Raw genomic sequence first — 23946 nt, forward strand, 5'->3', positions numbered from 1 at the left:
TTAGAACACCTTGGTATCTCACAGGGGGAAGTGGAAAATGTTGCTGGGGAGAGGGAAGTCAGGGCTAACTCGGTGAACCTGCATGCCAAGCGTAAATCAAAGCAGTAAAGCTGTGGGTCTTTATTTCATCAAAACAATGAGCTGAAAGATGCTAAAACCCTCCATAGAGCACAAGTTTAATCAGAAAATATTGATTCATCCAGCTACTATTTCAATGCCAGAAAGCACTAGACAGAGTTTTTATGCAATGGGAAAGTTCCGGTCCGTCAGCAGTAACTTGAGACGGATGTGTTATGAGGAAATAGAAATAGGCTGTCAACAGCTGCCAGAAAATCTGGTGTAAGAGAGCAGACAATGTAGGAGATTGAGCTATGATTTAAAACTCGTGTGTCAGCAGGACCCTGACCGTTTACGGGAATATTCCCTCCCTCACTTATTCATCTTTATGACGATATGCTGTGCTGTTCATTCCTGTTCTTCCGTAAAAAAAGAAAAGAAAAGGATGCCATTGATTTCGCAACATATTAAGACTCTTTTACAGTGGCATATTAAATTAATGTGCATTGTTGCTGCAGGTTTGTGATTTTGAAATTGTCAAAAATATCTCCAGCATTCGCTTGAATGGCTTCATACAATGTTTTCTGGATGGCAGCAGAGGACTCACTTCTCTGCAAAGGCCATGAGATGCCATATTCAAATTTTCCACTGAACGGGTGTGCACTGTGAGCGTCATCTTATATTTAACACACCAGTCGGCAATAGTACAATAGTACAATACTAGAATGAAATTTGAAGGAGGAACAGTGGCTACCTCGCAACGGAATGAGCTCAATCGGGCTTCCTGTGGCTAGTGGATTTCCCCTCACATGACCCGCTTACTCAATACACGTAAATGTTTGTTTTCACTAGCAGTCTTCAGTATAAAGAGGGAAGAAACAAGTTCAGGCAGGGTGTAAAATAGATGGAAACATTTGGAGTGGATTTGTTGCGGCTTTAAGACAGAGATCACCAGTTGAAGGTCAGTATGCGAGTTTGATGGCGTTCATTTGATCTTTGAGTTTGAAAAAACTTGGAACTCTGAACAAAATGCTGAAATTTATGGTCGCATATTTTTCATTCTTATGTAGTAGAAAAGTAACTGAAATCTCATTTGGATTTTTTTTTGTTTGTTTGTTTTGTTTTTTAAACTGAAGTAAATTATTTTAAAATGAAAGTAATGTATCACTGCCAGTCTTTCATTTTATTTGTCTGAGTCACAGTAAGGTTGTAGCTTAGATTAAAAGTTGGGTAAAAGTTTGAGGTTAAATAAAAGTTCACAATTATCCTCCGTTTTCTTGATGTGCTATAAATCAGAGTTTTCACAGTTATTTTTTATTACTGAATCTCATTCAACACATATTGTGCTCCTTCAGAAGACCTCTACGTTCACATTTATTCAGACAACTAAAGGGAAATTCAGTCTTGTACTGATGAAGTGCTACTTTGTGGCTATCTGTTGGAATGAAGGAATGCATTTTATTTTTAAAAAAAAACTTGGAACTCTAGGTCCTAAATAGAAACCAAATTAGAATGTAAAGCTTCCTCTACTTGGAGGAACTTTTTGGCCAAGGATATGACAACAACAAGAAATGCGTGTAATAAAACATAATCAGTTTTGTAAAAGTACTTTTAGTCTCACCACACTTAAAAAGCCCCACAGCACTCCTTACCATCTCCAAAGGCATCTCCATGACGCTTGACAGCTCTGCCCCTCACCATGTTGTTGAAATCTATTGCGCAAACATACAGTGACATATTTAACAAAACCTATTGCTCAATAGATCTCACAAACCTTAATGCAGCATGTCCTGCTTCCTCCGTTCCTGTCATTTGAAAGGTTTCATCAGTTTCACAGTTCTTTCAAGCCAAATTCTTCAGAGGCTTTTCTTGATGGCACCCGACATAAACACCACCGCCTCCCTCCAGCCGTCCCCGCCTGCCTCCTTCCCTTTGCCCATCAGCGTCTCAGCGCAGGTCGGGATCGTCTTGCTGACCCTGGCGTTCGTGCTGGGCTTCCCCGGGAACCTTTTCGTCATCTGGTCGGTGTACTGCCGGGTGAAGAAGCGCTCCGTGACATGTCTGCTGGTGCTGAATCTGGCTATGGCGGACGCCTTCATCCTGCTCAGCGCGCCTCTTTTCCTGCGGTTCCTGGCTAGTGGCCGGGGCTGGGAGTTTGGCACGGCGGCATGCAAGCTGGTGCATTACCTGTCGAACGTGAACATGTACGTGTCCATCTACCTCATCAGCCTGATGAGCATGGACCGCTGGCTGGCTATCAGCAGGCCTTTTCTGTCCCAGAGGATGAGAACCAAGCGCTCCCTGCTGTTTATCCTGCTGGGGATCTGGGTGTTGGCCTTCATCCTTTCCCTGCCGATGCCTTTCTACCGCAGGTGAGAATAGAAATCACTTTGAAACTATCACATTTTTTTTAGATGGACAAAAGTTCCGTTTTTAATGGCTGCTGTTCACGTTTTCCACTGAGGAACAATGACGTAATTGAAAGAGAAGTCGAGTAAATTTAAGATATTTCTGCATCTGTTTTACAGATTGTGCATGCTAATAGAAAACAAATACCGTAAACATTTATTTTTACTGCTGTCGGTGACCGTCGGCATTACTGGACAGTAGCATTATTTATTTGAAAATAAAACTGTCTTAGTGATGGATTTAATGTTAAAAAATTTCTTTGCGGATAAATGCCTTTTTTTTCTTCTTTTTTTTAAATAACATCAATTACAAGGGGAATTTTTTTTCATACCTTTCAACTGTGATGCTTCTTAGCAGGCAGACAATTAATGACAAAACTATTCGAAGGTTTATTAGTCTGTATGTCAAAAGTTTAAGTAAACTCTACCGGCAGGTTGTTTTACTACTTTTACCAAGTCAGTAACCAGCAGTTTAAGATGACAACCTGCAAACTTAACATTTCCATTATCAAAAAAATGACTTATGGAGTAAACTAGTCTGATTACGCTTCAGGTCAACTCTAATTAAGTTACGTTTTCTTCTGGTTCTTATAAAACTATTCCTATACACTCACCCATTTATTTTTTTGTATTTGCTTTGTGCTGCCTTCATAGTTTTGTCACTAATTAACTTCCAGACAATCTTGACTCAACACAGTCTTGTCTTTGTCTCAAGACAGTCTATCTACTGGCACATTCACTTACCGTTTGCTTATTCTCCCCTCTGTATCACTGACAGTAATATAAAGATAGTAAGAACCAACGTCACTTTGAGCGTCTGTATCCCGCACCACTGGAGCAGTATTGGTCACCGGGTCTTCCAGTACCTGTTTGAGACCATCATGGGCTGCCTGGTGCCCTTCACTCTCATCAACACCTGCTACTCGTCCGTATTCTGCCGCCTGCAGAGCACCAGGTTCCAGCGCAGAGGACAGAGCAGCCGCCTGATCCTGCTGATCATCTGCACCTTCGCGATATTCTGGCTGCCCTATCACATCGTCAACATCATAGAGGTGATTTTCTTTTGTTTAGCTTTGTGAAGAAAGGCTCAGAGTTTGACATACATGGGCCTTGAGACATGTATGTTGTGTTCCCTCCAATGTCTTCTCAAATTCTGACATAAAAGGACATTAAAATACCAAAAGTCAAGAGTTAAAGCTTTAGAGTTCAGGTTGATCCATCCAGCTATAACCAAGTGGCAACCGACGGCCTCATTTTTCAGACCCGGAAGCTACGAACACTTTTATAAACAGTCTGTGGTTATAACATGTTAAAATAGAGAAAAAATATGGGAGAAAAGTGTTTCCGTTAAAAAGAAAAACTCATTGGTGAAACTAATTGGAGAGGATGACAAGATACTGATGTTTCACTTGTGGAATTAGGGCTATGGAAAGGTACATTACACTGATTTTATGTCAGCGATTAGAGCCTGAAATGTCACCAGCCTCAATGTTTTTACTCGGCCTTAAGTAGGGAACTATTTGTATATGTCAATGGCCGATAATGAATCACGGCTTTTATTTACCTAGCTTCCTCTTCCTCCTTCAGGTGGTCGGTCTATTGCAGGACAATCAGTCGGTGATCAACGCGGCTGGCCTAGCCCGTCCGAATGTCACAGCCTTCGCCTACTTCAGCAGCGCCGTCAACCCCATCCTCTACGTGTTCGCCGGCAGCTCCCACATCCGCCAGGCCGGGCTCAGCTTCATGGGCAGGCTCTTCGAGGCCACCAACTCGGAGAGCAGGAGCACGTCCATCTTCACCCGCAGCAGCTCCTCGCGGGAGGATGCTACTGTCCTGCAAACGCTGTCGATCAAACTGGGGAAGCCCTTCACAAGCAAGAACAAGGAGAGGAGCGCGCGTGTGGCGGGAAAAGATATCAACGAGCCCGAACTCAAGACTCTGGCCAGCGTCGAGCAGTTGGACTAGAACTTAAGCTATTTTGTGTGGACTATATTTCAAAATTGGTTAATTACACTGATTTTTTTTATTTTTTATTATGAGCTTTCACTGAGCTTTATTATATTAGTCTTAGACTAAGATGGAGTTGCCGTTTTTATTTATATCTACTTGTTGGTCCAGAAATGGACAATTTAATTGAAATTTGCTTGTGTTTTATGATATGTAATTATGACGCTTTTGACTTTGTGTAACTCTATTCAGCTATGAGGAAATTTGTTAAAGTTTTCATAATTGTTTAATGCTTTGCAGTTGTGTTTTTGTCATAAAAGTCCACCTGTGTACTTGAAGTAATGCCTTGAAAAATTAATCGTCACTTCCAGATACGTATATGAAATTAGACTGTTATTTTTGCAATGTTCAGGAGAGGGAACAAAACATTGCATAAGAAGCATTTCGCCAAAGCATCCTTCCTTTTGCTGTTTTGTGCTTTGCTCTGCCCTTTCACAACGCGGTTACAAGATTTCATATGGTTAAACTCTTTCAAGAGTCAGAGCTGCCTTCAATCCGGTGAGAAACACTCAACAAAAGAAACAACAGCTTCTCTCAGCACATCCTCAAGAATCTTGGCTTTGATGGAGGATTGAGGTTACAAAGAAAATGAGTCTTTATTTCTTAATGATTCTTGTTTTCTTGACTCCTTTTGTCAAATTTTATGAGGAGTCTCCTAGGAAGGAAAGAGCTACTGGAGGAGAGCTAAAAACCGAATAAATAAACAATAAAGCAATTACTTTACATAAGTTATGTTATTACAAATGCTTACATCTATTTATCCTGTTTTTTCTTGTCCTATTAATCAGTAATACTTTAAATAGTTCACATGACAAACTGTTAACATTTATAGTTTAGATATAGTTCAATAAAATTTTTAATAATAGTTTAAATAATGTTTTAAATATCTGAACTAATTTCATTTTGGAGGTATAATGTTCTGTAACGTCAGTGGATGGTTTGGCCAGTGATGCTTCAGGAGGAGTCAAATGGTACCACTCCCTTCCTCTTCCTCTTCCACCCTCGTAACTGAATCAATAATCTTGTGTGACTAAAAAGATCAAACACAGTATTTAGGTTATCATAATGTTCACAAAATTATGAGCCAACAAGCGCATACTTGTACATCATTTGTTATTGGGCAATGTCTCTTTTTTTTTAAGGAAATCGCTTTGTAAAAAAAAAAAAAAAAAGAAATGCAAGAAAATCTAAAATGTGAAAAGAAAACTAACCGCACAGATGAAAGATTAGAGGAGTCGATGCTGAATTGCAGTTTGCTAATCTTTGCCCCCACTTATGCAACACAGTTTTCGAGTTCACTGCTGACAGGAAGCTGTTTGTCATCAATAAAAGATAAGTAGGACAGAACAGTTGTGTAAAGCAGAACATTTGCTGTTGTGGGTTGTGTGACCTTATTTATCCACACGTTTTGAGAGTCAAATTGTGAAAATTGTGTCATGTACTTGGAATTCACAAAGCTTTTACGTAAATGTCAACTGACGTAATTTGATGCTGCTCTGGTGCATTTCCCCCCATATTTTTTTTTATAAATGTGACTTTTACTTAAAGTTAGAGATAAAAAATATCTTCCAGACTGTCAAATTAAAATTCTTTGAGTGTAAATCTTTAATGAATTTCTGATACTGATCATAGTTCTCTAATTTCTCCTGACGTTTTTCTGTATTTTCTCTTCCCATCGGGCATTTTGGTTCACAGGGATACATTTTGTGTCCTAATTCCACAGAAATTAATTGACATCATCTCGAACTTGTTAGCCGGTTTAAAATCCTCAGGTAAACGCCCTTAACACTGCCCAATTCTTTTTCTAAAAGAGTAGCGTAGAAATATAGTACTGCACTTGAAAAACCTGAAGCAGCTGAGAGGCTGAAATATCTCTGCTTTTAGTATCGAGTATGGATTAAAGTCCAGAAACACAAGACATTACATTTGAACTCGCATGTTCCCAGTTTGTATCGCTTACTTCCTGTTACAAAGTTAAGATTTGAAACTTTTTTTTTTTTTTTTTTTTACCCACAACACGAGATCTCAAACTTTGGTCGAGATAACTCGATGTGCTAAAGTGATGTCATTTTGATGAAATAACTGGGGGATGTTTTCGAATTAAAAAAAAAAAAGCCCATTTAGACCCACAGATGACCTTTCACAGCTGTTTTCAAAACCTGAATTCTCCCCATGATGTGAATGTGTACAGTCAGTTGAGTTCACCTTTAAGTGCAGTCTTGATGTAAATGAGAGTAAATACATCATTGAAGGGTGAGTGGGTGGGGAGTGACATGCAGTAAAGGTTCGTGGATGACCACAAACCAGCGACGTTCAAAGGACTATATTTAACCCATGGAGTCGGTTTGAACTTAGAGGAATATATTTTGGTGCCCGCATAAACTCTAATGAGCTTTTAAAATATTTTCAGTTTTGAGAGACCAAACAAATCAAAGATTAAAAAAAACTAAACAAAAAATACTTGTTGGTTTCTAGCTCAGAATTGTAGTGTCCCATTATTGACGACAACTGAAGGCTACAATGAAATACTTTCTGCCACTTTTCTGCTCAAACAAAAACAAGACACATTTTTGGAATACTACGTATCAAATTTGATGATATTAATCGTTGGCACAAAATATCAAGCATGATGAAGGGAGACGCTTCGCAATTTCTTTTAGACTTTGACTTTTGACAAAATTCAGGTGTCCAAATTGGCACATGATGACTTCCCAATATTCACAAAAAAAAATCTTGAAGAATACATTATCACATTTATAACCCAGTCCAGCACAATCTCAATATTGCATTTTTTTGTTAGTACATTAAATAAAAGCTAAAAAAAAAAAAAATTCAATCTATAATGATGATAAATGAAAGAATGCAGCCCGATCTCTCGTGAACAAGCATATTTTGTTTTACACCCATCCACCACTATGTCATTCTTGACTTTACCACCAGATGTCACCAAAGGAAAATATGATCAAATCCCACAGAGACTGTAGGAGCTCTCGGCAATGATGCACTACAGCTAAGAAAATAAAAGGGAAAAGATAATATATATCCAAGGAAATCGCGTCGTGACACCTGTGAACAATACATTAAGTAGGTGGCATGTTCTTCCTAATGTTTAAAAATAGAAATATTTAAACACACGATGTCAAACTATTCTTAGAGGTTCTGCACATTTGCATATTACAAGGGAAAGACAGGAGGAGGAGGGAGAGCCACGATAAGGAAAGAACAGGGACAGTAGGGAGGGACCACGTGAGCGCCGCATTCCTGGAAGTGTCTCTCACACACACACACACACACACACACACACACACACACACACACACACACACACACACACACAGTCACTGCACTTATTAATATCAGACACAAACCGATCGCCCTCATGACCCCTGAGGTGTCTATGATGCGTTGTGACTGCGACCTCGCCTACAAACTGAACTGTGGACAAAGTCGACAAACACCGCGTTAAGTTCACAGGAGGTTACAAGCATGTCAGTCACTCTTTAGTGATGCAGCAACAGTTATAACACAAACATCTCTCTCTTGCAGAGTCCCGACTGTTGCCTTACTCCTCACAAATCAATATAGTTCATTCCTTAAACAGAAACCCTTAAAAAAACAAAAAAAAAGCACTCAAATATCACAAGATATTCAATGCACCAGCAGCACAGTCTATTGTACGTTTGCACTGAGATGACTTTTTGCTTCGTTACGTTCCCCATTTTGGATCAAGACTCTGCCGAGACACCTACCTTCCTGTTTCCTCTACCTGCGTGGGTGTAACAAGTGACTTTGACCAGGGCACAATGGCATTGTGAGCATAGAGCAGGTGTAATTACAGCATGGTACTGGTACTGTGAAGAATAGACTGCAAGAGGTTTCCACCAAGTAAAACAGTCACTCAGTATAAACTCATAAAATAAACTATTTTTCTGAAGGAATAAATGTGACCGAATAATCAAAGAGACTACATTATATTTTTAAGAAAAATCCTTTATGTTTTAAGTGTTTTTCATGATTTATGCGGTAAAATTCACTATTATCTGCCAGATATGATGAGGCATAAAAACTGCTTGGATCTGTCTATGAAGTTCATGTTAAAAAGCTGGAACGCATGTAAACGGGAAAGGAAAGAAAAGAAAAGAAAAGAAATTATTGAATGAAATATGGAATAGAGTGTGGAAAAGATTGGAACACAATATAATATGGAATATAATAGAATTGAATAGAATAGGATGTCCTGATACTATTTTTAATGTGTTTATTGTGAAAGCAGGGGAGTTTCTGATATATCATAATACTGATATAATAAGCCTCACTAACTCCTGTACAGTCAACAATTCTGAAACTAATGTAGATTGAGTCACAGTTCAGCTGAAATATACGCAGTCACATAGAATTATCACTATAATATAAAGCTCTTCCAAAATAAAAAGTTGTTTTTCCATTGAATGAAATGAAAAGTATTAACAAGGTGTGTGTGTGTGTGTGTGTGTGTGTGTGTGTGTGTGTGTGTGTGTGTGTGTGTGTGTGTGTGTGTGTGTGTGTGTGTGTGCGTCTGTGAGGAAGAGGGAGGAAAATTAGATAAATGGGAGGGGATGTCACTACCTCATTGAAGGTATAAATTCCAAGAGTTTCACCGTGAAATGAAGGAAGGACCAAATTCCATCTGTTCACATCAAGAAAAGAAAGCAACTGTAAGTACACAAGTTTTCTTTTTATATATTAATTAAACGTTTTATCACTTTTAAGATTTACACTGAAAGGATTAAATTGGGATTTTAACATGTCACCATGTTTTTCTGTTACCACATTGAACTAATCAACTCAACTAATAAATGCATGCATAGAATTACGTTTTAGGATTATTTAGGATTTACAGCAAACCAAACGCCAACCTCTATTCTGAGTTAGTGGGAGTCTTTTACAGGGTTGTGACCCATAAATGAGGCGCTTTTTTTACACCAGTGGATTTGGGTTCTTACGAAGCAGAAATCAGAATTAAACACTAACAAATTATTTGAAAACATTTTGTTACAGTGAAGGTTGTCGTGCAGGTTAAAAAAACGGCTTGTACATTCATTAGTTCTCATGCAGAGATGAGCTCTGTATCTTTTGGAAAAGGAGACTCCCACACACTGCTCTTGCATTCAAGAATGAATCAGTGTGCATCAGTAATTAGTCAAATGAGATCCTTTTAAGAGTGTGAGTCTGTATCTGTACTCACCCACTCCTCAAAAATGACTCCAATGCTGTCGTGACATATGTCACACAGTTTGTGAGGTTTCAAGCATCCATTGACCTTAAAAAATCAACTTCCTGTGTCGCTGCGAGCGAGCCGTTTGGCCACGCCCACTCGCGAAACACGTATCACATGTATACGGTGCTCGGGCCCTAATTACCAACCTGCTCTGAAGTTCCCAGGAGATTCATTTAGTTGTTAGGATGACAGGTGTATTTCTGTGTTTTTGCATTCGTAAGTATTTTCTCATCGAGTGTCTAAAGAAAGGGAGAAAAACATTTTCCCTGCAAATTTAAATCACACTACAACAAATACGAACCAGCAGTTCTCACTGCTCTTTGCTTTCCACAGGAATCATTAAGAAGGGCCCGATGGGGCAGTTCACATCCAAACGTAACGGGTTGGCCCCGGCCGCTCTCCCTCATGTCCGGTTCTCGACCAGTGAAGAGGGACCTCCCAGGTACTATTTACGCCAATTTGATGCCAGCAACAGACAACAAGACGGTAACCGCCAAACTCCTCCAACCATTATTGTCTCGGACGAGGACCCAAGGTTTGTTTACTACTCGTGTCAATTTTCTCCTTCCAAATCAAACTTTAAAAGGTTTTTTTTCTGTCTCACCTTATGTTGCTGATGGACTCAAATGAAACCAGCGAAATATTAATGATATTTGACTATTGCCAAACTATTGAAAACGTGTTATCAATACGTCTGTCCCAAATATATAGGCTAGTCGGAGCCCACTGAACCTACTAGAAGGTAACGACAACAATAATAAGCATGTTGTTAATGTGGTAACGCACCAAGAACTAGTTGGTCAGGGTTAGCATCTTGCGTAAGTTAGGTTTCTTGTGTTTCGTTTCTTAAAAATGCAACAAAAGTTAGCTTATGTACGTTACTCTTGATTTTTGTTGACGCACGTAACCCGAACGGGACACCGAAAGCGGTTTCTTGGCTGAGAGACTTTTGTCTGACCCCTCCGTCTACCCCCAACTTCCTCCCTACATGGACTCTTGTATCCTCGCATCACCTGAATTTCTCTTTTGCACCCAGCACAACTCCTACGGCCACTAGAGGTCGCACTTTCTGTCCCCTTTCTTGTCCACTAGTAGGTGCAGTTCGCCCCGTGGGTTTAGTATATATTAAGGACAGATATAGGATGATAACCGCCTTTTCAGTAATCTGATAACAGTCCAACTGGGCGGGACGGCAGCCATTAGCATCATCTGTCGGCCAGAAAAGAAACTGCGGCTTAAGACAATTACAAGTTCCTTTACAGGATGTACCAAAGTATGCCGTTATATTTTTTTCCAGTGTATTCAAATAAAAAAAAACAATTCTTGAACCTCTGGTCTAGCAGTGCTTTAGAGTGCCGGGGCTCGAGGATGGAGCTGCGCAGGTCGTCCCTCTATAGCACAATAGACCTGGTGCCACAGCTGGAGCATTACGCCAGTGCACTGCCACACCAGCAGGCGAGGAGCAGACCTTCTCTGGAGGCTCTCCGCAGGGCATTTGAGGTCAGTTTTCCACCTCCGGGAACCTCGTCTCATAGCAAATTGCATCACTTAACTTGTTTCCTGGAGTAGCTTTAGTAAATACGGGGCATGTCATTAGCTGGACAAAGACAAATACCTTTTATTAATTTGTGGTAAATTCCTTTCAAGCAAGAACACAGTGGGAGAATGTTAATTGGAAAAATCCTCACTATTTTTAAATTGCTATTTTTAAAAAAAAATAATAGTAAATACATGTCATTTGTTGATAAAACTGTCTCAGACGGATGCATTTTAGCTTGTTTGATACAGCAGTTGTGAACCACTGTTACTTTCTTTAATGAGACTTTTATTGTCAGCTTTCAGGTGTTTTAAAAATTTTGGTTAAATTGGAAACAACACTTTTTAAAAAAAAATAATTATTCTCGTATTTTATCCAATGATTCAAAAATCCTCTTTTTGTTGCGTTCCCGAATAAAAAGAGGATTTTTGCGCCCTATGAAGATGTTAACTGTATAAATGAAGAATCAATCAAATGAAGTCTGTTCTCTGTGTTTTTCTCAGGAAGTGGAGGTGGGAGTGGAGGGTGCAAACACCATCACAGACCCAGAGGCTAGCAGCCTGCCGGTCACCGACAGTGGGAATGAGGAGACGGATGTTTCTCAGGAGAAAGCTCCTGTTAGATTTGGCTGGGTGACTGGAGTCCTGGTGAGGAAAACGTTTGTGTATATGCATCATGCATGACTCATTTCCACCGATTTAACGCCTGATATTAGAAACAATCATCACTGAGCTGGTTTCGTTGATCTTTGGTTACAGATTCGTTGCATGCTGAATATTTGGGGAGTCATCCTGTTCCTCCGCCTGTCGTGGATCACCTCGCAGGCGGGCATTCGTGAGTCAACACTTTATCAATTCAGTCCTGGTCCTTCTTCTTTTATGTAGCTGTCGCCTCTCGCCCTCTTATCTACGACTTCTTTTGATTTACTTCGTGGTTGCGTGAGAATACTGTGTGCGCATCGCCGAAAGAGCTTTTTCTTGGGTACAGCGAGTAAAACCAGGAATTTGGGAAAGGGAAATGATCCTTCCCCTAAAAAGACAATCGGTTGAAATATTTCACAAAACTTACGAATGAAACTAAAGCAGTTGATAGTTGTTGTTTTTTTAAATATTGATAACTGCAGTTATCTTTATCTTACAAGCCTGCTGCAGCCCACAGAAGGTACTTCAAAGGTCCACCAGATCTTTGTTTTAGTAATAACAATGATGATCACTACCTTTTCTTTATATGTCAGTGCTGACCTGGGTTATTATCCTGATGTCTGTGACGGTGACCTCTGTAACCGCCCTCTCTGTCTCTGCCATCGCCACCAACGGGAGGGTGATCTCAGGTTAGTCGCTGGGCAAAGCCACAAGTCCAGCAAGCTGTTGAAAAAGTCTCACATTAGAAACTGAAAATATTCATGTGTTATAGATGTGGACACCTTTAAAAAAAATTTTTTTTTAAATATAAATTAAATGACAGGGTGTTTCAGACTGGAAATTTGCAAATGGGTTCAAACTGGACTTTTATGTTTGTTTTTTAGGTTACTGTAAAAAACAAAATTCACTCTAATCCAACACAACATATTTCTTTTAGCTGTATAAAGTTGTACATTTTTAAAGCATCTCTGTGGTTTCTGTGTGCAAAATAATTTCCAGGAGGGGCGTATTTCATGATCTCCCGCACTCTGGGTCCTGAAATTGGTGGACCAATCGGGATGGTCTTTTCCTTGGCCAATGCTCTGGCTTGTGCACTCAACACTGTTGGTTTTGCCGAGGTGGTCCGTGATCTAATGCAGGTACTTAAAATGCAAAACATACTCTACACTTGCACGCTTACTTAGTTCATTTATTAGTGGATGGGGTCTTTTTTTGTAAATACTAGAGGCCTCATCTGGCCTGTTATTTAAAACAACTTGTACACTGCCAAGTTATGTGACTGAACAGAGTTTGGTTTTGTGTATATTATAAATATACAACAATTATATTAATTTAGGAGTTTGGTGTCGTCATGGTTGATTCAACCAACGACGTCCGTATTGTGGGTGTGATCACCGTGACGATGCTCCTGCTCATCTCATTGGCTGGGATGGAGTGGGAGTCGAAGGTGAGCTCATCCCGACACATTTCACTTTATTCACTGGAGTTTAGCTTCAGCCAACTTTTACTCACCGTCATATCTGTCTTCCTTTTTCACACCCCCTACATTTGTCTTCATCTCTCAGACCCAGTTTTTATTCTTTTTTGTCCTCCTGGTATCTTTATCCAACTACTTGGTGGGAACCATCATCCCCCCGAGTCAAGAGAAACAAGCCCAGGGCTTCTTTGGATACCGCAGTAAGTTTATGCTTCTCGGGTCAATCTGCTGCCCTTCATGCAGCATTTAGTAATTATTGCATTTTCTACATATTGCTGATACATATCTGAAAGAAAACAACGTTTTTTTTGTTGCCCATCTGCAGGTGAGATCTTCTTAACAAACCTGAAACCAAACTGGAGACAACCTGAAGACAACTTCTTCCAGATGTTTGCCATTTTCTTTCCCTCTGCCATCGGCATCCTGTCCGGAGCAAACATCTCCGGAGACCTGAAAGTATGACAAAAAAACGCCTTGAAACAGAACCACTAGCGATAACTATGTAGGGCTGGGTAGGAAAATTCAACAGCTTTTCAGCACTGACCAAATTTCATTGATACTATTTGATATCGGAAAATGCATCATCATTGCTAAATGCTTAACTTTTGCTTCGTTTACACAGGAGTGAATGTCATCAGCATCATTGAGCCACAGTGTTTATCATAGGATCTACTGCGGTGACCCAACGTAGATAAAATCACTTGGTTTCAATTTCAGTAAATCATAGATGAGGACAATTTATTTAACTCTTTTCAAATGAAACTGTCTGAGTTGGGTCTTCTGCAGAAACTGTGCACTCATAGCGTGTGAAGTGTTTATGGTACGTCAGAAAATTGTAGCAACAGCTTACATGTGAAGCATTTTGAGGACATCTGTAAATTGTAGCTCCAGAAAACAACCTGGGTTACATTTTCCCTCTCTAAATGCATGAAACCAAAGATTTTTACCGTAATGTTTTTATGCAATTTTCTTAATGTTAGAATGGAATTTGTAAAATTGGTATCAAAAAAGTTTCATTCAGATATCGGTACCGTTACTGATATCGGAACATTTTAAATGATAATCAGCCGTGACTACATGGATGCTTTATTTCCTTTTGTAGGACCCGGCTACCGCGATCCCCAAAGGAACCCTCACGGCCATTTTTTGGACTGCAGTCAGCTATTTAGGGATTTCTGCAACTCTTGGTAGGTTACTTTTATTTTCTATTGATCTGTTTCTCTTATGACTAGTTAATCATTTACTTGCATAAGTATATGTCACTTGCGTAAATTTACTAGTTTTGACCAAAACCGTGATCTTGTCCGAACCCTAACCAATTAGTTTCGGTGCGTAACCTTCACCAGGAAATTCTGGTGTTTAAACCAAACCAAAAATCGAAGGCACCTTTGTGTGTAGCGTGCTGTGACAAAACTGCGGTATTTGATGTCCTGGGAAAATGCATTGGTCTGGAGCTAATTAGCCACCAGCGCATACTGAGATAAATACCAACCGCTGTCGTGGAAAATGTATAAAATGACGTCAATATTTACATCTTCCTTTTCCTCCAGGGTCATGTGTGGTGCAGGACGCTTCTGGAAATATCAGTGACGTTTTGAATGGAAACATCACTGACGGCTGTGTGGGACAGGGATGTAAGCTGGGCTGGAACTTCACAGAGTGCATCCAGTCAAAGTCCTGTAAATACGGTCTGGCCAACAACTTTAAGGTACTGGTCAATTTGGTTGCAATTTTTTTTATTTTTTTTAAGAGTTTTCCTCAAAGGATCAGTTTGTCAGATTTAGTTTATGCGGCACTGAGATCGCAGATTTCATTCCAGTTTGTCACATTGTTCACGGTGAATATTTCCTCCAGGTACTGGGACAAGTTTCTGGTTTCGGCTACCTCATCACTGCCGGTGTCTTTGCAGCCAGTTTGTCATCGGCTCTCGGATTCCTCGTCTCCGCACCTAAAATCTTTCAGGTGAGAGACCCCTGATACATCCCTCTGTTAAGCTGCCTGGTAGAGCTACCTAAATTGCACTTTTATTCATTGACATATTGTCTGTATGTCGATTACAACAGTGTTAGAAAAAGACTTGCTTGGTGGATTTCACCTCTCCACTACAGAAAGCCAATTTAGTGCAAGGTTAGTATTTTCAGGGCACTAAAATGTCAACTGCATGACAAATTTAATACTTTTCAGACAAAGTGTTTACTGTTGATCTTCAGCCTCAGTGAGTGATGACTTATTACATTTCTAAAGTTCCAGACTCCTTTAGAAGCAGAGAAGCAGTGTATTTTTTAAGCTTCAGCTTTCTTTTTGAAAATTGCCACAGTAAGCGAAAATAAAATAGCTGAATCTACTGATGCATATGTTGATATTCCATATTTTTTTTTTTTTTTTTAAATCATCAAAGAGAAAACATCATGAGAGAAAAGTAAAAAAACAACAACTCAGCTTTCAGGCACATAAATTGCTACACCCCGAATTCAAACCTGTGACGCAAAGTATGTAGAAATGGAGAAAAAATTGTCATGTTTTCTGTCTTATCTATCAGTGTCTGTGCAGAGATAAAATCTACCCATTCATTGGATTCTTTGCGAAGGGTTATGGGAAAAATGATGAGCCACTCCGGGCCTATGTACTCTGCTACGTCATTGCTGTGGCCTTCATTCTCATTGGTGGGTTTGATCTAACATTTGAATTACCGATTCTCATATTTGTTCTAAGTATTCATCTCGTTACAAAATTGTGTTTTTATTCTTGTTGTAATGATTTAAGTTGGGAGAAAAAAAGTTAAAAGTTTTGATGAACTCATCCAGCTCTGAACCGGTCATGTTTTTTGTTTTTGCGTTTCTCTCTTCTTTCATCACAGCCAAGCTGGACACCATTGCCCCCTTGATCTCCAACTTCTTCCTGTGTTCCTACAGCCTCATAAACTTCAGCTGCTTTCACGCTTCGATCACCAACTCCCCCGGTGAGTTAAAGTACTCACACACAACACAACACAACACAACACAATACAACACGCAAGACGAGACACAAGTCCTTCAAACTAAAATTCACAATCAGCTGCTTTGCCCATCTCAAAAGGTTTAGAGTTACGGACACATCGCAATCTTGGTTCAAAGAAACCGGCACCGACTTCTCGCCGTGTCCTTCTTCTGCACATGGTTGAAAAGGGTTGCACTTCTTCTCCTAATTGATCACACCTATGTTTCAAGTGTAACGTGCAATAAAGCAATAATAAGATCATCTCCCGGTCCCCATTTAAACCTCGGCTGATTGCCGTTATTAATGGCGGATTTGCAGAGTCGGACAGAATGCTCCTCTGCAGAGGAGACCGATCTGCTCTTCTGCAAACTGAGCAGATTATAAACGTCTATAACGACGTCACGCCACCTCACTTTATTTCCGACTGTTCGTTTAGGTTGGAGGCCGTCGTTTCACTACTACAGCAAATGGACGGCTCTGTTCGGAGCAGTGATCTCCGTGGTGCTGATGTTCCTGCTCACCTGGTGGGCGGCTCTCGCCACCTTCTGTCTCATCCTCTTTCTGTTCGGATACGTCAACTACAACAAACCAAGTGAGTCGAAAAACCACCGATGGGACGAAACAGGCCTTCGATCGAAGAGGGAAATAAGTATACAGTTTTTGTCTCTATTTTTAATCCACAGAAGTCAACTGGGGGTCATCAGTCCAGGCAGGCACATACAACATGGCTTTGTCCTACTCGGTCTCTCTGTCTGGTGTGGAGGATCATGTCAAGAATTTCAGGCGAGTTATTTTGCATTGTTTGTTTGTAGTTTCAACAGCAAATTCTTGTGATTTAACTGTGTGTTATGTTGTATTTAGAAGAATATTAGTGGGGCTAGCATTTTCTGTCTTAAGAGGTGATTTAGAAAGTGACTGCTTGACCTTCATCTTTGCTCTCTGATGTCTTCAGACCACAATGTCTTGTCCTGACCGGGCCCCCGAACCAGCGACCCGCCCTGGTGGACTTCGTCGGTGCCTTCACGAAGCACATCAGCCTCATGATCTGTGGCGACATCATCATGGTAAGTCACTCAGTTGACGTACATATATATATATATATATATATATACACATGTATTAAACTGTCATTCCTGAACATTCGTGCAGTAGCTTTTCATCAAACGCGTGTTATTGGTCACGACATTATTGAACTCCTGACTCTTCTAGGAGCAGGACAGGCAGACGCGGCCGCAGGACGCCACGGACTGGTTGGTTAAGTGGATGAACAGGAGGAAGGTGCGCTCGTTTTACACTCCTTTTACAGCAGACAGCCTCAGAGTTGGCGCTCGACACTTGCTGCAGGTATTTGAGAAGCCGTGTGTGTTTATCTGACTGCAGTGATTGCAAATTTAATTGTACAAAATTGTACAAAGAATTTTATTGGTATCAGACAGACAATATCGGATGATTTTGACTGTGAGTGATTTGCACATTTGACTTTTAATCAAACATTTAGTCAGATTGAATCTCTCATTGTAGGACCTGGGATTACTAATATTGTATATTTACTCACAGGATGCTTTTATTTTTTTAGTTTAGAATAAATTGTACTCTCATTTGCCCCCCCCCCCCCCCCCCCTTTTTTTTTTTTTTTTTCCTAGGCTTCTGGTCTTGGTAAACTAAGGCCCAACACACTGGTCCTGGGCTTCAAGACAAACTGGAGGGACAGTTCTCCTGAAAGCATTGAAGATTATATCAACACCATATCGTAAGCTAGTCATTATTAATGGTTAATGGTTACAATTTTCATTTTAAATAACATTTTAAAAAGAAAGTGTCGTGTTTTTTTACTAGAATTTTATAGTTTTACTGCTACGAAGCAAAAACTAAATATATTTTCTATGCAAGTCAACATTCTGATGATATACAAGAAGTACTGTTTTAGGATGATACATTACATTAAGATGCCATAAGCGAGCATGTGTGGCAATAACAATGTGACAAATACCAAAACAATCCTCATCTGTAATCCGGTTTTTGTAGTTCCAGCTGTAACGCTCAGTCTAAGAGAATTTGATTTTCAGAGTACCGAGTAGCATGTTTGTAAAACCTACCCTCTGAAACATTTTGTAATCTCCCTCTTCTATTCTTGCTGTTCTCCAGCGATACCTTTGACTCCAACTACTGTTTGTGCATCTTGCGGATGATGGAAGGCCTGGATGTCTCCGAGCAGTTTGATTTTAAAGGTATTATATTGGTATAATACTGAACAAACTAGAAAGCAGAGCGATGGGGAATGTAACGTTTGTGATGTACTGTTTCAGTGAACCAGGGCTTTGAGCCTGATGAGCCTGTCGAAAATGATGACCAGCAATCTCCTGAGCGGAAATCAGGTGAGAAATTACCGTGTACACACACACACACACACACACACACACACACACACACATACACACACACACACACACACACACACACGCATACACACGCATACACACGCATACACACACACACACACACACAACACACACACACACACACACACACACACACACACACACACACACACACACACACACACACTGATTACTGATTACTGGACTGACTCGCAATAAATAAAATAAAAAGATTTTCGGTACAAAATGTGATTCTCACAGTAAAACAATCTTTCTTTACAATCTTAAAGGTAGTTAGAAGAGTATGAAAGGGTCCATTAAACTGCAGCGAACCACAGCGTCATCGTTCTTTGTGCCGTTTCCACTCAAACTCTATCTGTGGGATGAACTGAAAGAACAATAATATAAACTCAACCACCAGGGTTTTTCTTGTTTTATCATATTGGCACATCTCAGAGTGCAACATTGCTTTCTAATATTACGTATACAGATCATGATAACACCTGCATCTCGCTCTTCCTCCTGTGTCTGCAGCTGATGACGTCTCTGATAAAGGCACCGGCGATCAGATCGAAACGGTGTTCCAGAACGACCAGGGGAAGAAGACCATTGACGTCTACTGGATAGCTGATGACGGAGGTGAGCCCAAAGAGGAGCTTAGATCTGTCAACTCCAGCTGCGTGGCATCAAATTCATGTAGAACGGGACTGTGCCGATAACTGATGCAACATCTCTGCTTTTAGATTCTACGTTCAGCAACAGGAGACTCTTCAGCTGAAGAAGTTTGAGTCGGCATGTTTTTTTCCTCAGCAGCTGTCTTTCTCTTCTTCTTTTCTAAGGTATGACTTTACTGGTGCCTTATCTACTCACCAGGAGGAAACGCTGGCGCAGCTGTAAGGTCAGGGTATTCATCGTGGGAGAGGAACAGAACATGGAGGAAGGCCGTGACGAGTACGTCTTTTTCGGAGAAGTTTTGGCGTTTGTGTAGCGAACATTTGAGTTTTTCCAAAGTGGAAAAATCCCTCCTGCTTACTGCCTGTCCTGCGGGAAATAACCCAAACAAAAGAGGTTTTAGTCAGGTTCCTGTACCTTTAGGACTTATTTGGAATTCATCATCAAAACTTTGTACACAGTAATGTTGGGAAATTCAAAACAAAACTAATTCAAATTAATAATGACTTAATCTTTTTTCCCGATAAATGTTCAATATATACACACATTTAGAATACTCAATATCTTGGCTGTACAGCATTGACATTTTTATAGTATCGAACTGGGAATGATCTATTGATTTGTTCAACAAGATCATTTTAGGTTGATTGGATTTGGAGTGAACACTTTCCCGTTGCAGTATATAATATTGCGCATGACGATCCATGAAACCTGATTGACTGTTGTTTCTATTTAGGATGATCGCTCTGCTGAAGAGGTTCCGTCTGGATTTTAATGACGTCAAAGTCATGACCGACAGCGAGAAGCGTGCTCAAGACAAAAAGTATGTCAAGAGAACCTTTTAATTTCCTTCTGACAAGTCACAACTAAAATAAAATAAGATAAACAGCAGTAGGAATTCAGGAAGTGATCAGTTTATAATGACCGGTTGTCATTTGTGGTCAAAATGTGGCTTTAACTCTGAACAAAGACATGTCTCAAATTTAAAGCTACCATGTCCACAATATGAACATTTCTACACCAATATTCTAAATCTTGGTATAAAATGTTCAGATAAGAGCATTAAGAAGTAAGAACATAGAGTTTTTAATATTTCACTCAATGGTAGACTAGTATTAAGAACAAACAGCAGAACTGGAAATTCCACCTTTACTTGTTCATTATAATCAGCGAACGGAATCATGTAAATGATCTATTCTTCAATATTTAAAGAGATGATAATGTTTTAAAAAAATGCTAATAGCAGCTTAAGACTAGTTGCTTTTCCATCATTGCAGTATTTTTTTTTTTACAGCAAACTGATTTGTGTCTCCCTGTTTTTGTAACTTCGCAGCCTGAGTAGGTTTGTGGACAGTGTCGCCCCCTTCAGGCTATATGATGAACAGCAGGAAGGCGTCTCAGTTCAGGAGCTAAGACAAAGTGCCCCATGGAAAATATCTGACAAACAGTTTGAGGCCTTCAAACTTAAGGTGTGTGTATGTGTTATCCATCATTCATGTTTCATCATTTTTGATGTCATCCACCCTGTTCAACCAGCAGCATCTCCCCACTTTGAGTCTCTATTTTTTACTTTTATTTTCTGCCCTTTATAGTCCGAGAGTAAAGTGAGGCTGAACGAAATCATCCGAAGGAATTCACAACATACGGCTCTAGTGCTTGTGTAAGTATCATCAGTTCAGAACACGGCAGGTTGACAACAGTGTCACATTAATTGTGATCCACAATTACTGCAATTCACCAAAAGTTTACCAAAATATACTGCAAATTGGATAAATAATGCGCGTGGCTTATCGTAGTTGTGTGGACAAGTGTGGACTTGGAAGGAGGAAGCAGGGTTTCTCTAACATAGTGCGGCCAGTGTTGTTGGTGTTTTTAGGTATTTTAAACATGGCTCATTTTGCATTGCAGGAAATAAAACAAACAGCATCCGCGTTGACTCCCTTCCTCCTACGTTTGTCTGTCTCAGAATTGAGTTTATTTTACTTTGACCCATCTATATAGCATTTAAACAGTTTACTAACATTAATTGAATGGTTTTATATCACACCGTAAACTTAAAAATAAGTAGATATAAGTGTTTATCAATGCATTTGATCCTGTGAGCACATATAAGTGACTGCTGATATGCAAACATATAACTCTACAGTGTTTTACTGTGTGATAATTCATTATAAGTGTTAAGAAATATTGCACTAAGAACTTAAATGTCCTTATATATTTTTACAACCACATTTTTATGAATTAAATGTTTATATAAAGGGCATGTAAATGCTCAAAATGGGGTGTTAAAAGTATTTCACAAAATGTTAAAAGCTTTAAAAAATAAAAAGTTTCTATAATAAAAGGTAAATGACATCTTTTTTTTTTTTGGACTGTAGTCTGCAGCACCCAAAGGAGTATTAGTGAGATCTGGTGATGATGTTTATTTAAATTATGTAAAGTCTAGTTTGCAGTTGGTTATAGTTCATCTTACAGGTGTTGGATGGGTTTAAGCTCAGCGCTCCGTGCAGGTCAGTCAAGTTCTTAACCAACTGAAGTGGAAAAACCACAAATCTTTTTGGATCTCACTTTGTGCCTTGGGTTAAAGGGACTTCTACAAACTTTTTCCACACAGATAGAGGCACACTACTATCACTTGTGTCCTTGTATGTGGAAGCATTAAGGTTTCCACTTCCCACTTTAGTGGAACTAATGCTCATCTATGTCATGAAATGATTTCTAATTAAAAGAAACATTAATTTTGGACCATGTAGGGCGAATATATCATTTTGCATTTGGGCTACAGTCTTTAGGTAACTCTTGTGCTTTTCAATGTAGTTATAATATTGGTCAAATATGTTTGCAGGCTTCTATCAATATTAGGAGTTCGATGTCCACAGAGATGCAAAATTATACAAAGAGCCACCAGACTATGGCTCCTTTCATGATTCATGTTTCAGAGATAAGAACCAGACGGGCGAGATTAGCAGGAACTCATTTGACTTGAAAAGCAGCACTTGTTCTACTATGGCCATGTCATATTTTGTTTACGTAAACAAATCTTTCCAGGAGCCTTCCTGTGCCACACAGCGACTGCCCCAGCGCTCTGTACATGGCCTGGCTGGACACTCTGACCTGCGGCCTCCACTGTCCCGCAGTGCTGATACGAGGGAACCAGCAGAACGTCCTCACTTTCTACTGCCAGTAAAAGCCGTCTTAAGAGGGACGGACGTGTCTCTCACCGGGAGTGATCATTTGAAACACAAAAATTAAACTGATGCCCTGGGAATGTGATATTTGAATGATAATTTTTTTTTTTTTTTTTAAACATGCCAAACGTTCAGAGGAAGAGCTCTTGTAGGCAGTAGCTAATGGGAGAGAAGGCCAATGCAGTTACGAGCATTTCGCTCTCATCGAGGTCATCTTCAGCATGTTGTGGCTACCATATTAGTCATCAACAGCTCCAGGTGAGAGCCAAAAGAGAAGCGGATGCTGCTGGAAACTGGAGCAGAAAAACTGTTCATGTGACTCTTGTTGGTATAATTACAAAGTCAAATGACAATTTATTTCAAAAAAGATATCTGCTCTTAGTGCTTTAGTGAGAGAGGGAGCAAGTGAGTGATTTTGGACTATTTTTCACAATTTATTAATAAATATGATTTAGTATTATTAGGTGTTTAATTTTGTAATCAAATTTTTAATGGATTGTGTAATTTGTAAGAGTGAATGCAAATATGAAAATATTAAAACAGTGGAATTTGAATTAAAAGTCTGAGAACATTGAAATCCAATCTATGATCAAGTTAAAAACCTTACTCTCTTGGACAAGACTTTCATTCCATATGTGGATATTTGTTTGAAACCTATTGCAAAAAGAAATGTTACACAGTAAAGGTGACGCATAATAAACTAAGTAGTTACTGGGCCATTTTGCATGCAATTTTTGCATCTTCATGGTGAATAAAGTACAAGGATAGTTCATTTAAATATACATACCACAAAGTACCATAGTTAATACGCTCATCTGTTTTGTATATAAAATATTAACCTCTTAAGTAAAAGTAAAAAATAATGACTTTGGGACACTGCCAAAGTATAGTTATTTTTTATTGATGGATGTGTGAATGTGGATATGACAGGAATCTGAACGAATGCAGCAATTTTGTGGTAAATTTGTTCTTAATACTGTGACATGTTTTCTGAAATATTAACTTATGTAAAAATCAGGCGAGTAATTCTCGTCAGCAAGGTATACTTTTGTGACAGAGATAACGATCTGAGTGTTTTACTATTCAAATGTTTGGCATCACCGTCACGCCAACGGCATAAAACAAAGGACTCATTAACTGTCGTGAGCAGTCCGCATCGGCACAGAGAGACGAAACCTCTGACAACAGAAGTAAACACATGTAAGTTCAGACTTATTTGAAATGTAATGGTAATTTGTATGCATATATGTTTGTTAAAGAATATCCATGTTCCTTTAAACCTATCAAGTCTGCTTAATATTAAGAATTTCGTGTTTTGGGTAACATTGAACAAGTTTCGAAAGAGCAT

General features: G+C 39.5%; 2 protein-coding genes across 3 annotated transcripts; both read left to right on the forward strand.

Moving 5' to 3' along the window:
- The first annotated feature begins 453 nt into the window (after positions 1-453).
- Positions 454-4750, forward strand: ltb4r (leukotriene B4 receptor). Of its 2 annotated transcripts, XM_069158883.1 has the most exons (4): positions 454-1018; positions 1877-2429; positions 3244-3517; positions 4053-4750. In XM_069158883.1, the coding sequence occupies exons 2-4, from the start codon at positions 1930-1932 to the stop codon at positions 4428-4430; spliced, it is 1152 nt and encodes a 383-aa protein (XP_069014984.1). In that variant the 5' UTR covers positions 454-1018; positions 1877-1929; the 3' UTR covers positions 4431-4750. The 2 variants fall into 2 exon arrangements, with proteins under 2 accessions (XP_069014984.1, XP_069014983.1); XM_069158882.1 differs by lacking the exon at positions 454-1018 and having other exon boundaries at positions 1828-2429.
- A 7112-nt stretch (positions 4751-11862) lies between these two features.
- Positions 11863-22665, forward strand: LOC138203869 (solute carrier family 12 member 3-like). Its single transcript, XM_069158871.1, has 25 exons — positions 11863-11913; positions 12025-12100; positions 12501-12596; positions 12907-13046; positions 13244-13354; positions 13473-13584; positions 13710-13840; positions 14487-14571; positions 14935-15092; positions 15239-15346; positions 15924-16047; positions 16242-16343; positions 16797-16952; positions 17044-17143; positions 17313-17424; positions 17585-17704; positions 18004-18110; positions 18506-18588; positions 18667-18735; positions 19273-19377; positions 19578-19689; positions 20147-20233; positions 20744-20879; positions 21003-21070; positions 22459-22665. Exons 2-25 carry the CDS (start codon positions 12034-12036, stop codon positions 22595-22597), a joined length of 2628 nt encoding a protein of 875 aa, XP_069014972.1. The 5' UTR covers positions 11863-11913; positions 12025-12033; the 3' UTR covers positions 22598-22665.
- Positions 22666-23946: the final 1281 nt, after the last annotated feature.

This window comes from Embiotoca jacksoni, unplaced genomic scaffold, assembly GCF_022577435.1.
Source record: "Embiotoca jacksoni isolate LCO1_2020_lvr unplaced genomic scaffold, fEmbJac1.0.p SCAF_24, whole genome shotgun sequence".
Classification (NCBI taxonomy): Eukaryota; Metazoa; Chordata; class Actinopteri; family Embiotocidae; genus Embiotoca; species Embiotoca jacksoni.

Excerpts from the sequence above, each read along its gene's own strand:
- ltb4r (XM_069158882.1), top strand. The coding sequence starts at position 1,843 with ATGTCCTGCTTCCTCCGTTCCTGTCATTTGAAAGGTTTCATCAGTTTC. Across the intron at positions 2,430-3,243 it reads CCGATGCCTTTCTACCGCAG|TAATATAAAGATAGTAAGAA; the intron begins GTGAGAATAGAA and ends TATCACTGACAG. Across the intron at positions 3,518-4,052 it reads ACATCGTCAACATCATAGAG|GTGGTCGGTCTATTGCAGGA; the intron begins GTGATTTTCTTT and ends TTCCTCCTTCAG.
- LOC138203869 (XM_069158871.1), top strand. The coding sequence starts at position 12,034 with ATGCTGAATATTTGGGGAGTCATCCTGTTCCTCCGCCTGTCGTGGATC. Across the intron at positions 17,425-17,584 it reads TCTGTGGCGACATCATCATG|ACGCGGCCGCAGGACGCCAC; the intron begins GTAAGTCACTCA and ends CAGGACAGGCAG. Across the intron at positions 19,690-20,146 it reads ATGGAGGAAGGCCGTGACGA|GATGATCGCTCTGCTGAAGA; the intron begins GTACGTCTTTTT and ends GTTTCTATTTAG.